The 16,349-nt window shown below is 49.7% G+C and overlaps 1 protein-coding gene across 1 annotated transcript in view; it reads left to right on the forward strand.

Moving 5' to 3' along the window:
* Window positions 1–3,059: 3,059 nt before the first annotated feature.
* CFAP65 (cilia and flagella associated protein 65) overlaps window positions 3,060–16,349 on the forward strand; it is a 30,140-nt gene continuing 16,850 nt past the window's right edge. Inside the window, exons 1-16 of the mRNA XM_088519531.1 lie at window positions 3,060–3,134; window positions 3,433–3,620; window positions 4,321–4,423; window positions 5,904–6,070; window positions 6,845–7,044; window positions 7,706–7,851; window positions 8,223–8,445; window positions 8,763–9,028; window positions 9,907–10,107; window positions 10,544–10,906; window positions 11,612–11,749; window positions 12,575–12,820; window positions 13,246–13,470; window positions 14,083–14,235; window positions 15,017–15,182; window positions 16,156–16,284. Of these exons, the coding sequence (XP_088375657.1) occupies window positions 3,060–3,134; window positions 3,433–3,620; window positions 4,321–4,423; window positions 5,904–6,070; window positions 6,845–7,044; window positions 7,706–7,851; window positions 8,223–8,445; window positions 8,763–9,028; window positions 9,907–10,107; window positions 10,544–10,906; window positions 11,612–11,749; window positions 12,575–12,820; window positions 13,246–13,470; window positions 14,083–14,235; window positions 15,017–15,182; window positions 16,156–16,284 (2,989 nt within the window). The remainder of the gene's footprint in view (window positions 3,135–3,432; window positions 3,621–4,320; window positions 4,424–5,903; window positions 6,071–6,844; window positions 7,045–7,705; window positions 7,852–8,222; window positions 8,446–8,762; window positions 9,029–9,906; window positions 10,108–10,543; window positions 10,907–11,611; window positions 11,750–12,574; window positions 12,821–13,245; window positions 13,471–14,082; window positions 14,236–15,016; window positions 15,183–16,155; window positions 16,285–16,349) is intronic.

The raw sequence follows: 16,349 nt of genomic DNA on the forward strand, positions 1-16,349 counted from the left end.
GGCCGGGCGGATGCGATGGGGGCCTCTTTGCTGGCAGACATGGACTGCACCAGGGCATCTGCCTCCCCCACTGCCTTTAACTTATGTGTGTTTGGTTCCTATTTAACTCATAATTATTCCTCTGTGTGTATCTGGGGGAGTCCCCACATGCCTCCCCTATAAAGCTGTTATCTGGATGCCTGTGGTCTTGCTTAGGGGCCGGGAGGCTCTGGCCTGGGGAGCAGGGTGGGCACTGCAGACCTGCCTTTGGCCACACGTTGTCCCTTTCCTGCAAGGGTGACTGTGCCAGGGCAGGGCAGGCTGAGCCCCGCAAGGCAGGAGGGACGGGAAGGAGGATGCTGCGGGATGTGTGCCGGCCCTGCCCTGCTGACTTCTGTGTTCCACAGGGATGCAGGCAGCAAGGAGCTGTCCATGGGGCAACCCTGCACGCCGCTGTGCCAGCTCGGAGCTGGGGAGGGGGAGCCCTCTGCTTCCAGTCTGGTGGGGTGGCAGGCAGTCCTAGCACCCGCGCCTTCGCCTGCTGCTCGTTGTGCAGCCCCTCTGCCCCACAGCGGGGAGCGCTACCCAGCCTGTGCCAGCAGAGAGTGGGTCAGAGGCTGTGGGACTGCAAGTGGAGCTCGTTAGCTAACTGGCTAACAAGCAGTGCTGAGCACCTGGCTGCGGGGCCGGCCCCAGGTGGTTTCAGGAGGTGCTTGGTGGGGATTAGTGCTGTGACCAGCTCCTGCTCTCGTGGGGCTATCTGACTCCTCTCAGCACTTTGCTGGGCTCAATCCACAAGCTGCCCAGGGCCCCACTCACTTTGGCTGGGCTCACTGGCCCCTGTGCTGGCTCCCAGAGCCCTGGCTTCTCCCCTAATATCCCCTCTTTGGGGAGGGACAGTCCCTGTGGTAAGGATGCTGGTGATGATCCTGCATGGGCTCACAGTGACCCACAGTGGCCAATGCAGCTCAGCAGCTTTACCTGGGTGCAGGACATTCTCAGGGTGCGGGTCCCTGTCCCCAGCTGCCGTGCCCAAGCTGGGGGTGCCAGGAGGCTGCAGTGCAACATGGAGCAGGGGAGGAATAAATGAGGGCACAAAGGGGAGGAATGGCAGGAAAGGAGGAAGTGGTGGAGCAGCAGGAAGAGAAGGTACCCAACCCTCTGCCATTGCCTGCGGGGACAGCAGGGCAGGAGTGACCCATTGCCCAGAGGAGCCGTGGACCCTTTGCAGGTGTTTGGGCCTCCTGAGATGGTTATAGATGCCATCCTGTGGCTGCAGGCGCTTGGCACCAAATACATCTCCCATCCACTGTCCAATCCGACCTTGCAGTAACAGGGAGCCACGGGAGGGCCATGGCATGCTGGAAGAGCAGTAGGACTGGGAGAAGAGGGAGAGCAGAGGAGTGTGCCAGGAAGGAGGCAGGGAGCTGAAGGGGCGTCAGGTTTTAAAACATTCACCTTGATGGGCCGTGACAGGTTTAATTTGCAGAGTACAACCATTAAACTGATGGATGGGGGGCGGCCATCTCACGCAGGCCCTGCGTAGATAGCAGAGGGTTTATTTTGCTTCTGTTATTTATGAGGCTGTTTCAGCAGGAGCCAGGCCCTCCTCCAGCACTGGGGGGGCAATGCTGAGGAGCGGGGGGCTGATTTATGCCTGCTTAGCCAGATGACTCATGTTGTAAACACAGACAAATGCCATCAAAGCAGCATCTCTGCCGTGCCTCTGCCTGGCACCCCAATGACTGCAGGGGAACAAGGCCAGTCGCCTGGGCATCTCCTGGACCTTCCCACCAGAGACATGAGGGTCCTCCCTTCCTGAGGGACACCTGGGGCCAGGGGAAGAGGCAGCAGTGACCCATAGCGGTGATAGGGACACATGGGACCCCTGACTGGCTTGTGTGGCCCCAGCTGCAGGTCTGCGTGCCCCCACCACTTCACCAGCATTGGCCCCAAAGCTCCTCTCAGCAATGGTCACAGTTTATTATTTGTGTCACGGACACCACAAGAAGCCCTGGGGGTTTCTGGCCTCACCAAGGTGCCACCCCATGTCTGTCCTGGCGCTCTCCAGCCTGCAGTCCCCTGTGCCCTTGCCCCCAAAGCAGCCCCATCTTCTATTCCCACGGCCTCCTCCCCACTCATTCCTCCCACCCGCAGGATTTCACTGGACCCATTTTGTCAACCCAGCTGTGCACCTCCTCTCCTCCCACACCCAACCCCATCCCCTCCTTCCCCACACCCCTCCACCTGCTCCTCTACCCCCAAGACCCTTCCACATCCCCCTGCTCCTCCCTATCTCCCCCTGCAGCCCGGAGCCCCGTCCCTCTCCCCCTGCTCCTCCCCATCTCCCCCCATGCCCCGCCGCTCCCTCTCCCTCTCCCGCCGCGCTCCCTCTGCGCGTCCCTCTGCTGCCCCCTGGCGGCCGCCGCCGCTGCCTGCGCCCCGCGCGAGAACTGACCCTCGGCGGCCGCCATCGTTGCCCTGGAGATGCCGCCGCGTCCGGTTCCCATAGCAACGCGCACTGCCGCCGCCGCCGCCGGGACGGGCGCAGGAGGCGGGGCCGGACCGGACCGGACCGGACCGGACCGGGCCGGGCTGGGCTGGGCTATAGGGTGGGTTCGGGCTACGTGACCCGGCTGGGCTGTGCTATGGGGACGCGTTACGGGGGTCCCGGCGGCCCGGGTTGGGCTGCTATAGGGGGCGGCAGGGCTATAGGGGCAGACTGTGCTGCGGGGAGCAAGGCAGGGCTATGCTGCAGGGCACAGGGCTGTGCCACAGGCTCCCTGCGGGGCTATAAGGGGCCAGGCAGAGCTTTCCTTTAGGAGACTGGCTATAGTGGGCTGGGCAGGGCTGTGCTATAAAGGGCCAGGATGCTCCCTGCTCCGGGGCTGTGCCAGGCTGGGGGCAGTCTCGGTGGGCAAAGCGGGTGCGTGGCTGGGGACCCTGCATGCGGGTGTGCCCGGCAGGTTGCTGCGCTGCCCTGCGCTGCAGCGAGGGGCTGGAGTGGTTCTGGGGGAGCAGCCGGGTCCCACGCGCAGGAGCAGCTCGTGTGAGGAGGGCTCCTGCCTCCTGTTTTCCAGATGCTTGCTCAGCCGCACAGGGACTGCCAAAGTTCTGGCTCTTTCCAGAAGCTCTGCTGTGGCCGCACCAGGAAGGTGAGTGGCAGACGGTGCCATGGTCATAGCTAGGCTTACTGGCAGAGCAGTATGTTGCGTAGGGGAATTTAGAAAAAGATCCCATTGGTGCTCCCCTAGTTCATGATGTTCCTTAGCACGTATAGGGTTTGGTGCCCCGGAGGTGTGCCCTGAACGTGCATCAACCAGGGCATCTGGAGTTTATGTCAGGGCTCTACTTGACTGCTGGCACTTTGCCATAGGGTGGCTCCTTCTGTTCTTTGCCAGAGCCTTTTGGAAAAGAGAAACAGAAGTGAGTGATTTGTCCTTCCTCCTTCAGAAACTGCTAGGGTCCCCTCAGCAACTTCCAAAGCAATCTGGAAGAAAGGCCAAGGAGAAGAAGGCCGTATTTTGGGGCATTGAAGTGGCAGAAACACTCAGCTGGCATGGTTGGGAGCTTGGAAAAGAGATGATCAAACATCTAATTCTGAAAAACGTTCATGTGAAAACCCAGAAGCTGAGCTACAGGTGTGTAGAAAGTTTCCTTCTCCTTTGTATTCCATACTCTTTTGCTACATCTTTATCCCTCCTGCTGTACCAGTCACCTTAGCACACTTCCTTGGACTTAGTCTACCAGCTCCCTCCTTGGGCTGCTTGCTGGTGACAGCGTGCACGCACATGCATAGGACAGAAACCTGCTAATTCAGTCACACAGCCCTTGTTTCTGGCAGGAGTTTCTTAAACAAAATGCCTCTTTAATATTCTGTTTTGCTGATACTTCTGTCTGTGAGCCTTTTCCAGTCTAGTGAGATTTTAATTGTGGATGTATGCCAGCCAGCCACTACTGTGTCCTGAAACCACTGCTCGCAGGAGTCCCTCTGGATGCTGAACCACTACAGCAATCCCTGTGACACTCTGTGCTCTGAAGCTCCGATGTCACTGCTCTTAATAAGTGCTTGGCTCATGCTGCATGATCTGGGAATGTAAAATACGGTTCAAAAAAGGAATATATGTTTAGGATTGGAAATGGGCTTCAGCATATCTGAGTTCTCTTTCCCTGGGATTTGCTGGGTAAACCCAGCATCAGGTTTGTAAGTTGTTTCTAATCGTGAAGGCCTGGAGTTTGGGATTCGCTTTGGCATTCTCTTTTCTCATGTCTAACATAAGAATGGCTTTAAGCTGTCAGAAGATTTCTCTCTTTTTTTTTTTTTTTTGCTTTTTTTTCTAGATGTCCTTCCACACGAGTCTTCATCACTGTTTTTCCACAGCCGATTGTTTTGAGTCCGGGTATGTCCTTAACTCTGCCCGTCATTTTCCGTCCCACTGAAAAGGTAAGGTAGCAACAGCAGAATGGCTATCCGTGTCCAGGCCGGCCTCCAGGAGGGGGCTGACCTCTGTCTCTGTCATATATGTTCTCTTTTCACTCGAATCTGTCCTTAGCGTGGAAACACTGGAGGGCGACAGCCTCTGCTTGTCCTCTGAACAGAGGCCCAGCACGGCCTTTCTGCTTTCCCTGCACCCACAACAGCTGAGGGAGCCACAGTCCCTGGTATCTGTGCAGAGTTTGTCAGTAATTGAGAGGGATCTTCACAAAAAGCATTGTTTTTTTTGTTGTTTTTTTTTGTTTGTTTGTTTTTTGTTTTGCTCCCGCCCACCCTACACACACACGTGCGCGCGCGTTGCTTCTCACTGAGAATATAGGACTTGAATTGCCTAGCCCAGCTTTGTTTTTATGAAGCCTGTACTGAGTGGTTTTATTACAGAACTGTTGAGGAATTTGCTTTCTGCTTTGTCACAGGACAGTCAAAAGCTGCTTGCCTTGGGGAATATTCAACAACTACTGTTTTTCTATGAGGGGTATGTTAAGGGCCTCCCTTTTCTTCAATGGGGCGATTTCCTTTTCAGCTTCATTTTTTGACAGCAACAGGTCTCATTATCAGTTTCTTTCCTTGGTTTTCCATCTTACTTCTGGTGTCTGTTTTGGCTTTGAGTCTTGATCTCACAGCTGTGTGTCTCATATGTATCTGTGTCCTGGCTGTAGGATGTCATCATTGGGTAGATTCTGTGTCCCGGTCTCTTATTATTACCATTTTCTAATGACTGTTCGGTGTTCCCTTTATGAAATAAGCTAATGACTTTGTGTAGTGAAGAGTTTGAGTTTGTGTGAGCTCCATCAGTCACTAGAGCAGGAGGTTGAGAGAGCAAGGACTGTGTGTGCTGCAGTGCCCACGGTTCTTCTGTAGCTATATAGGTGGTACTCAGCAGGAGTGAGGATGGGGGAGCTCAGAAGATGCGCATCTTGCAATTCCTTCTGCCTTAGCAAGGTAGCAGGTGTCCTGGAGCCATCTGTGTGGTGGTATCAACACTGCATCTTTAAGTGGTCTGTTACCCACTGTAAGTCTCTCGTTGGCAAAGCACTTAATCAAAGACTAATTTTTCTGTGCTTGTGGAGATCCAGGGCAATGTGCATTGTTTTAATTAAGCTCAATCAGAGTCTTGAAAACACTGAAAAATGTCCCTCTGCATCAAAACAATCAAGGTTAAACAACTGTACTCTTAAACTGCAGTCCCTGAATATGTTTGTGTGTTCCCTGAGAGGAACGCAGTGAGGAATATGCCTGAGCACCTTACTTGCTGCCTCTTCATGCTCTGTCCTGCACAGATGCCTTCCCCAATGCCTCCATCACACATGTTTCATTCCCAACACTTGTCCAGAGGCAAGGTTTAAGTGGTGGGATTCATGGGAGAAGCTGCAGTCCCTAAAAGAGAGGGGCCTGTCAAACTATTGTCTCCTCTTGCTTTTCCATACAGAGGGAGTATGAGGACAGCATCTGTTTTGAGAAGGCTGAGGGCGAGTTCTCTGTTACTCTGCGTGCCACACTCCCCCGCCACAGCCTGCTCTTCCCAGCTGCTGTCCGCCTGCCCCTGTGCGCCGTCTACAACGTCACGGAGGCAACGTTCCCCCTGCGCAACACGGGGTGAGTGAGACTTGGCTGAGCAGGCCCTCTTTCTGTTTTGTCAGGTGTTTGGCCACCTCCTTGGGCCCTCAGTTTAACACAGCTCATTTCAGTTGTTATTAGATTTTGCCTTGATCTTAGGCTAATATCATCCTTCTGGAAATATCCCCTCTTCACACCAGTCTGTCAAGACACCCAGGGAAGACTCAGAGGGGTGTCCAGCTCTGTCCAGAGGAACCAGGCTGTCGCCGCATTCCTGTCTGCTGAGGCAGACTGCCTGCCTCTGGGAGGTGGCAGTGGGAAACAGCCTTTCAAATCAAAGTTGCTTAGTAATAGGCCCTCTGCTGAGTTCTGTCTGCATTGAAAGAATTCTCAGGGAGCACATAAAGGAACTGGAAAAGCAATTGTAGAACAAATTGCACTAGAATTGGAGCTTTCTCTGATCTGATTGAGAGTCACTTGTTTTTGTAATTCAACATCTTGTTGCCTCCAGAACAATGTCCTTCCTTGAAACGGCCAAAGTGCTCACTGTGTAACTGGTTACAGTTTGGGGTTCATCTTTCCAGGCTCAGCTGGCTGCCTTAAGAGCTGGTCTCTGCTCTCTCGGAGCTCACAGCAGAAGAGGTAGAAAAACAGATTGAATTGACCAAAGATGCCCATCAGATCTCATTGTGGGTACTTTTTGGCATGTCACATTTGTCTATTGGAAGCACTGGGAAATGTCCATTCTCCATATGATTACACAGGTAGTGAAGAATGCATTTGTCTATTTAAAACGTATCTCCATTTTTCTAGTGATCTTGCCACTGTGTTTGCCTGGAAGACGCCAAGCCCTTTCCACATGATTCCTGACTGTGGCTTGCTGACCCCGGGTACCGAGTGCATGGTAAAGGTGGTCTTCCAGCCCAAGGCAGCTATGTTGTGTAATGTGGCAGCAACATGCTGGTTTGGTGATGAAGAGAAACAAAAGAGGACTATTCAGTTAAGAGCCCTGTGTGAGTCATTTTTGCATTTAGCACTCAAATATGTATCATCCAGAACTGTGGAGTTTCATTCCACAGAATTATATCAGGGCACTGTACTGTGAGGCCAAGCTGTACCTTGACACAACCCACTGATGAGTGGAAAGTAGCCTGTGAAATTCTGTAATATGTTATTATCACTTTGGAAATAATGATTTGAAGAAACAGCAGGACTTGTGGCCTGCTCTGGTCAGACTGGCACTTCTGTTCCTAGTTAAGCTGACAGATAGCAAGAAATGGGATGAGTTCATTGGCGCAATGGAAAAAACTCCAGAAACTATTTGTCTTGTCTGCACTCTTTATCCTGGCTGTCTCTCCAGCTTTCTGGATCCAAGCAGGCTATGAGCTAGAATAAGCAAAACAGTTTCATGTGCAAGTCTTTGCCAGTTTTCCTTGTCAGGGGGCCTAAAGAGCCTTATTGGGCCACTGATAAACAAAAGATATTTCTCTGAGTATTTAAATTTATGGTGGAAAGTAGCTCATCCAGTTTAAAACAGGGCCAGCTTTAAAGATAGCTTCAACTTCAGAGTTAGCTGAGGTTGCTCATAGCCTTGTCCAACGGAATGTTAAATAACTCTGAGGATGGAGATTCCACCTCTCTTTCTTGACCCAGTAATATTATCCCTCCTGACAGCTAAATACCCCTACCTGCGGGTGGACGTGCCAGGAGAACTGTGTGAAGAGGTGCAACCAAGACACTTTCGGGATGTGCTGTGCTTTGGATCAGTGCCCGTGGGCACAACCGTGGAAAAGTGTGTAGAAATCTGCAACATGTCTGTGGTATGTATAGAGGTAGGCTGCTGCTTGTGAGGGCTTGGCCTGCTAGCAGGGTTGCCTGTGCAAGGTTGTCTGCCCTTCCTTCCTGCCTTCTAGTTAAAATACTAACAAATGATCCACTTGCAGCAGCCCAGAGTTCTGTACTGGCAGTTGGAGCCTGCTGTTCAGTTTCTCATCTGAATGGGGTTGTACTGGTTTGTGCAGCCTTTCTGTTTTGGACCATAGCAGCCTCAGTGGTCTTGATGGTGTTCAGCTCTGCTGGAAATAGTGCAGTTCTTCACTGCTCAGTGCAATTCAGTTGGAACTGCATTTGGAGCAATGCCATTCTTGCTTCTGTTTGCTCTTCTGTTAACCTGTTTCTTTTCTACTTGTAGGTTGATGCCCCTTTTGGGATAGAAAGAGCAAAAGACCCTCTGCTTCAGGATCATGCATTCTCCTGTGATGTCTCCCAGGGTGTTGTCCCTGCCAAAGGGAAGCTGGTGCTGCACATACGATTTCACCCACAGACAGTAGGAAAACACAGTACTGATTACTTCACTGTCCTATCTGCCGGTTGCCTCCTGCAGACTGTCCTGAAGGTGACTGGCTCATGTAAAGGTATCAAACAATTAAAGCCTTCCTTTTTCTCTCTGTCTTCTTCTCAGCACTGTAAGAGAAGTGCAGAGGTCAAGGGAAGAACTAGAGACTGTCATAGCCCTTGGCCAAGGACTGAACTTCTGCTGGTATCTAGCTGTTACTGGGGTTTAACTCTTTCTCATTGAGTGAATGTCCAGCTGGTTCCTAGGCCTGGTGGGTTTGCAGATGAGGTGCTTCTGGTTTGGGAGGCTCTGTTAAATGCAATTTGTGTAAGTGTAGCTTGTGACATGTTGACAGAAACAGCTGTGACAGCTCTGTTTTACTTGGCATTGTGCTAGGTCCATTAGTGTCTATGCACCGATATTCCATGGACTTTGATTGGATCAATCTTGGGGAAAGTTCAATGCAGACATTGGAAATCAGCAACAATTCAGATGCCCCTGCGTATTATCAGTTTGATATTGATGGCAGAGGGAGCGTCTTCTCTGTTGATCATCCCTGTGGGGTCCTGAAGGGCACTACGACACTGGTGCTGAAGGTGACCTTTCGGCCCACTCGCCCCATCAGCTACTACCGCAGAGTGCAGTGCCTGGTCCACCATCAGGTAGGAGAGGCAAAGGGTGGCATCACAAAGGAAACTCTCTTTGTGGGACCTTGCGTCTTAGAAGAAGAAGAAGAAATGTTGCTTCTTCAGTCCTGCATGATTCAGGTCCTGTGTCTCCTTAGAAACTAGAAGCCTTCAGGATGAAGGTGGATGCCTAGTGCCTATCTGCTGGCTGGTACGTGTATAGCTATGGCTTTGCCCCCATCAGCTGCAGCAGATGCCAGTACCTTATTTCAAAAGCAGCTTTAAACAAATGACAGTTAGCAAACCCAGTACTCAAATTTCTGTGTAAAAGCTTAGAAACAAAATCCGTACTCAAACACTTGCGCAGCATGCCAAACCTAGGCTCTGCTGGCACACCACTTCCTGTAGCTATTTCATGCTGCAGTTACGTACTCTCTTAATTGCAACTTCCTACTGGGTTAGGAGCTTGGCTTGCAGGGCTCTCCCATCTCAGGTTCTCCAAATATTACTAACTATGGCTGATTGGAACCTCTTAACAGGCCCCGAAAATACGTATCTGTTTTCTAGTGACTCCTGTCCTGGGCTCTTGCTGAGCAGAGTCTCCATGGTGCAGGCTCCCAGGTTGAACTGTACAGATGTGGACAGACCATCAGTAATGCCCGCAGGGTGACAAGGTCCATCCTCAGCTGTATCCCTTCCTCTAGATCTCCGATTAATTTGCTTGTGCACCAATGTACTGAATGCCAAAGTTTCTGGACCATATCTGCACATAAAATAAACTGCAGTCTAAGGTCACACAGTACTAAGCTGTTCCCAGGTGTGGTTTTGGGAACAAAATGCTAGGATGGTGTACTTAGCAAATCAATCACTGTAGAAGAGCTCATCTCTTACAGATCTTTCTGGTGCTTTCCTAGGAACCCATATATGTGGACTTATTTGGTACCTGCCATTCAGACATGGATAAGCCGGCCATCCTTCGGGCAAGACATCTCTCCTGGTACAAAACCAACATAGTGAGGGGACTGACCTTCTACCCCCCAGACATTTTGAGCATGATGCTGAAAGATGGGAAGCTGCAGCTGGATGAAAAGAGAGCCCTGATGCTGCCCCCTGAGGTATGAACTGGCTTTTCTTGAATCCAAGTCATCCTGGTGTTGTTTTCTGCAGATGTTTGGTTGCCTTGGCACAGACCCGATAGATCCAGGAGAACTTGCAGGTGTCCACCTGATCCCTGTAGTAATTCTGCTGTTAATATGCCCAGCATGTACCAACACTCTCTGCCTCAGATGGATTCTACCAAAACTCAACCACTATTTTACTTTGTACCTTCACCTCAATTGCTGGGTCTTCTTATGCCACGTTAAGCTTCACATGGAGGATTGGCTACAAATAAGAGCATACTTGAAGTCTAGGCTCTGAGCTGTCCTGGGGACTAATACTGAGGTGCATCTTTCACCTCCTGTTGCTCATGTAGGCAGACAGGGCTGCTGTGCCTGGCGCATCTCTCAGTTCTGCTTTCCCTGCTCACATTGAGATGTTTCCATCCTGTAGATTCCGCAGGACAAGCCTCCCGAGGAGTATTCGGAGGCCAGCCCCATGACTGAATTTTTCCACGATGGTGCAAGCAGTGACCTGGCCTTGTTTCCCCCTCACGTTAGTGTCAGCCCCAGGGAGTACGATTTTGGTTGCTGTGTGCCGCTCCACAAACCAGAACCTCTTCCTCTCTGTGTGACCAACCATACCAAAGGGAAGATCACTATTGTCTGGACTCCAAGCCATGGCAGTGCCTTCCAAGTGATGCCTGAAGTCTGTGACATCCCACCGTTGAAGTCTTCAGCCTTCCGTGTCCTTTTCCAGCCCACTCAGCTAAACAGTCTCTATGCAGCAGAGCTGGAAGGCTTTGCCTTTTACAAGGTTAGTAGAAAATAGTGCAACCAGTCCCCAGCAAAAGCCTAGCAAAACTGTTTGCTGCCAAAATATTTTGGGGCACGTACAAATTAAAATATAACTCTATATTTTGAATTTGGCAAACCTACATCTCTGCTAACTGCTTTGGCCAGGGTTTTGGAGGAGAAATTTTAGCCTGCCACTGTACCATCGTCTTTGTCCTGGCAAGGATAAATCAGGAGACTAAGCCATAGACTTGCTGCTCTTGTGTATGCACATCTACAGCTGCTGTTATATTACAGTGAATGTGAAGTAACTCACACTTCTGTGAAGAAGAAATTACTGTGAATTACTGCACTATGACTGTATATGGGAGGCTGCACGAGGATGGTTGAGGTCTACGTGATGGGCAGTAACTTGGTTTTATTTCTGTTCCCAACTACTGTAAAATCACAGAATAATTTGGGTTGAAAGGGACAGAGATCATCTAGTCCATCTTTCAACTTAAAAGTCACTCTGTTATCTTTCATGTCTCAAATATACCTGTTTGTGAAAACAGTTCCCTAATGTTCCTCATCTTGCACTGGTCAGTACTTTTCCCAGAGAAAACCAATTCCCCCACCCCAGGGCTGTTATTGAAACAAATAGCAGCTTGTGGTGGTACATGCACTTGGAGGTACATTGCCACACTCTTCCCATGTGTGTTCTGCCCTGTCCCTTGTGTGCCTGCAGGTGCTGAGACACTACAAGAACATCGATGAGGATGCTACCATCTGCCCCTCGTGGTGCCTGACCGTCAGGCTGAGGGCACACACGTATGAAGCAGAACGGGAACACTTCATCCCACAGTACATACTCGATGTCCCCAAGGTATGTGACTAGTGGTTTGGATCTCTGCAGAGATGCTTGGGTTTATCTTCGAAATTTGTACGTTGTCTCCCATCTCATCGTCCTGTGACATAGAGTCTTGGGAGTTTCCAGAGGCACAAAGACTTGTGCTTTAGAACAGTTGTAGGCTCCCATTTCTCTTGCAGTAGCTTCCCAGGCTCAGGGTCTCAAGCTGCACTGACCTCTTTAGCTCTGAGAGAAAAGCTGGCAAGAGTTGCTTAGTCCCCTCCCAGATGCTTCAGGCACTCTGCGTGTATTTAGACAAGTAGAGGGCAGCAAACAGCATCCATGCTGTTCCCTGACTCTCCCAGCCTTTTTTTCTGTAGCATAAGAGAGTTGTTTCTATGAGGTGAAGCTAGATGCAACCCAGATAAGGAAGGAAGAGTCTCCAGAACCTCTCACGTAAGGGTGCACAACCTATATTAGGTATGCATAAACCAGAGCAAATTCCAGCTCACTTTGTCCTTAACCCAGGAGTTCACTACATGTGCAGAAACTGCAGACCCCAGTAAGCAGCTTGTTTGTGGCATCAAGAAAAGTGGTGTATAACAGAAAGCAGTTTCATTGGTGTCATGAGCCTATGATAGAGGGAAGAGACTATGAGAACGGAAAGGACCGTATCTTGTATACCCTTGGGTGATTCTCCTTTCTTGAAGAGAAACACTTGCATAGTTCTCTGTGGTCATAGGACAGTGCTTGTTAGAACTCAGATTCAACGTAGCAAGTTTGTGTGTGTTTTTTTTTTTTTTTTCTTTAAGCTTGATTTCAAAACTCAATGCCAGCACCACTCTTGGTTGTCTCCACCAGACTTTTCCTGCTGTAGCTCCTAACACTGATACCTACTGCAGCATGCTGCTCTTGAACACAGGCACCTCGATGATAACCTTCTGTGTGAACCAAGCTGCCTGTCCCTCTGTTTTGGTCAAGCCTCACTCTGGACACATCATCCCAGGAGGTCACCAGATTTTCTTTCTCTCTACTCATCCAGTTAACACAGACTTGCAGCAGCATGTCCTGCCCTTGCAGCTGAACGCCTGTCCTGGGTACACCCAGGTAAAAAGAGGGAAGTTGAAGCTAGTGAGAGGTGTTTGCATTTTTTTAAAGTTACTTTTATTGTGACCCCTATTATATCTACTAATGATTAGTCTGGGTTTTTGCCTTTAGAAATGGGAATGAAGTAATATTTTCATAATGTAGGGTGGCATCATTGTTGCAGTTTAAAGACGTGCCATTAGGTATGCCATGATCACTGTAGTGCCAGAAGTCTTGTAGCCATTGTTCTCCTGGGTCTCCATCCCCTGGAAGTCACTATACTGTAAACTGCTCCTTGCCAGTCCAATCCATGGTCTTTTCATTCCTCCTTCAGCCTCAGTTTGTCCTTCCTTCCCTTCTGGAAGGATCGACACCACTGCGAGCTCCCTCCAGAGGTCAGCTGAGGATTCTAGCTAATGTCTGTTACTTCTCCATGAATTCCACAGGAGATTACTCTCAGAAGCCGTGGGGAGTCTCTTCACTTGCTCTTAGAAGGTGATGGAAATCTGTACTTCAAGCCTACCTATATAGGGACCTCCTCCACTCGCATGTATACCATAAAGAACTGCACAAGGCTCCCAATGGTGTTTATGTGGAAGATCCATCAGTCTGACCGCAAGATCCTGTCTGTCACCCCTACCACAGGGCTCCTCCAGCCCTATGAAGCCATGGCAAGTTTGGATTCTACCAAAATTATTGTATTTTTGATTAGTGATGCAACTGTGGAGTATTTAAAGCAGAAATGAGGGCTGCAGTCCAGTCTTTAATGTCAAGGTTGGAAAATACCAGTCAGTATCTTAGGCTGCATCAGTAGCAAGCATTCACAAGTGTGCTGGTGACCATAATTTGCCCAGACATGATCACACCCTCCTTGACTGCGAGACCAAAGGTGTCTTACAAGGATCAGATAACAATTATGCTGGATGAGTCTGGGTGATGACCCAGTAACAACGGGATCATGCAGGAGGAAATGCTAATAGAAGGGGAATAAGTGAGAGCACAAAAGAGTTTATGGTCTTCTCTTGCTCTTCTTCTGCTTATCTCTACTGCCTTCCTTGAGTGCCTCTTGAGGCCAGCACATCTCCAAGGCTGTGTCTGAATATATGTTCCCAGTATGAACCTCTGACCTGGGTAGAAACAGCAGAGGTCTGAAGAGGGAGAGTGTCTCCAGGCTAGCGGTGATGGAGGAAGGGGCTGTGCGTTGAGTGCAGCGGTGGTTGTATCTAGGTTTGACTCTGGTCTGGAGCTCCTGTGAGTGTGCGCCTTCTCGCTTGTGGTTTCAGGCTCAAGCTTGGACTTTTGCTCCTGCCAAGAAGATGAAGCATCTCCTGCGAGCTGTGGTGTTCGTGGGCAGGGAAAGCCCAGTCCCCACATCTGCCCAGAGTGTGCGTTACACCTTAAGGATTATTGGAGAGGGAGCACTGGGGGCTATCAGGGTAAGGACCTGGGATCCAAGGTATGAGAGGATGGGCTGGGGATCTTCAGCTACTTTGGGGACTTTTTTTCTTAGAAATTTTTTAACTTTTTCCCAGAGGTGGGAGAGCTGACTCTGGTAGCCAAATGGTAACTGCGTGTTTGTTGACACTTTCTGCTTTCCTCCTCTCTTCATTTGTTCTGCGGTTGGTCCTATTTCTAAATGTAGCAGAACTGACTGTTAACTGACTACATGGCCAGCACACCTGCCTTTTCTGTTATTGACTGCGGATCTGTGCAGCTGCCTTTATTTTTAAGCGTGTTTCCTAAGGAAGCTGAACTAAATAAAATAATACCTCACAAGTTGTTGCTCGGTGTCAACCGTGTTGGACAGATGGGTAGAATGATCTTAGAGGTATTTAGTCCCTATAAATTGCATGGAAGTGGGTGACTAGCTGGAAGGCAGGGAACCTCTTACTACAGTCATAGAAGGACAGAAAGGCAGAGCTCAGACCTTGTGCCCAGCACAGTTCTCCTGCAAGTGTATGCAAACCCTGAATGAGCTGAATCTTACCTAGCTGCCAGCTGAAATAACAGTAGAAGGGCTTTGGAGGGAGGGATCAAACCTCTTGGGGTCCAATTTCCTAAAGTTCCCTTGGGCATGAGATGCCCCACAAAAAGTAGGGAGCCCTTTGCACCATACTGTGTGTGCCAAGGGATCAGAACTGGGATAAGTGACCAGTGCACTTGCCTGCTGCTTTTGACAGTTACCAGCAACCTCTGCACACTGGGTTTTTATTGTAGGCACAAAACGAGCGCTTGGACCTTGGACATGTTCTGGTTGGTGACCTGCAGAGTGGTGATGTTGTGCTGCTGAATGATGGGATCTGCTCTCTAAACTATGTACTCAACGTGGAACAGCAGATCACAGGGCCTTGTGATCCTGAGGAAGTCTGCAACGATCCACTGGGTACTTTGAGGAGATTCACATGGGATGGGACTTTGGGACTCCTCTCTTGTTTGCAAAGTTTTTCTAGTATGAACTTAAAAATGGGGCTGCTTGCTGGCTAGTCTGTAACTATTTTCATGGGCACCTTAAGCTACCCATGTTTTGTATGATAGAAATACACTTGAGAAGACACGAGACTAGCTCTATGTGTGAATAACACAAGTAACTTATTTTGTACAGGGTAAATGTTAGAAATATTCCTTATTATTTTAACTTTGCAAAGTCTTTCTATGAAAACATAAGTAGATGCATGTTCCTATTACTTAATTAGTGAGTTGAAAAGGTCTGTGAGAAGTCAAAGGGGATCATGCTACCAAACACAGCCCAAGTAAGAGGGCAACTATAATCCTGAGTGCAGTGTGGCTGCTTGTACTTCACAGAGGATGTGAAGGTGCTTTTGTGTGGAGTGGCACGGGAGTGTGGAGGACAGTTGCTCAAATAGTGCAGGCAGGACCTACACGCTCACCTGATGGTGTGTGTGACTTGCACTGTCAAGTGTGTGCACTGGAGGAAGAAGTCTGACACTAGGAGTGTCTGATTCTTGCTTAGGGGATTGCTACAGGTGACTGATTCTTTTGTCATGCTGGTAAAAGCATCTCCCAGAACTTGGTGATTAAAACTGGACCAATTTGAACCTTGAAGTAAGATACAAGAAGGGAGTTAAAGCTTCCCAGAAGAGCTGGTGGTGTCCAGTCCTCTGTGATCCTACTATTTGCCTGTCGAAGGCAGCCTGGATGCTCCTGGAGAGCTGCCTATGCTTCTAGTCTGTGTGTCTGAACTTCAGAGATTAGTCCTAAGGATTAAGTATTGTAGGGAGGGTGGGGAAACCAGTGGCTACGTTGGAGGTAGTGCTTGGGGATCTGTGTACTGAATGCATGTATGGTGTAAGAGATCTGTGGTGCCAAGGGCTTATACTACCTCCTTTCTTCTGCAGCCTTAGAGCTGGAGCGCTCCAGAGGGATTATCCCAGCAAGGTCGAAAGTTTTTGTTCGAGCAACAGTCAAGCCAGCCCGCCAGCTGCATTACACCTGGTCAATCAAATATGCCATTTGCACCCCCACAGGTGAGGGATAGGTATTTTGGGGAAAGGGGGAAAAATAATCTCCCAGTCAAGTAGACTGTGTCATA

Source organism: Tinamus guttatus, unplaced genomic scaffold (genome assembly GCF_059628265.1).
Source record: "Tinamus guttatus ecotype Peru unplaced genomic scaffold, ASM5962826v1 Tinamus_guttatus_pri_ptg000060l, whole genome shotgun sequence".
NCBI lineage: Eukaryota > Metazoa > Chordata > Aves > Tinamiformes > Tinamidae > Tinamus > Tinamus guttatus.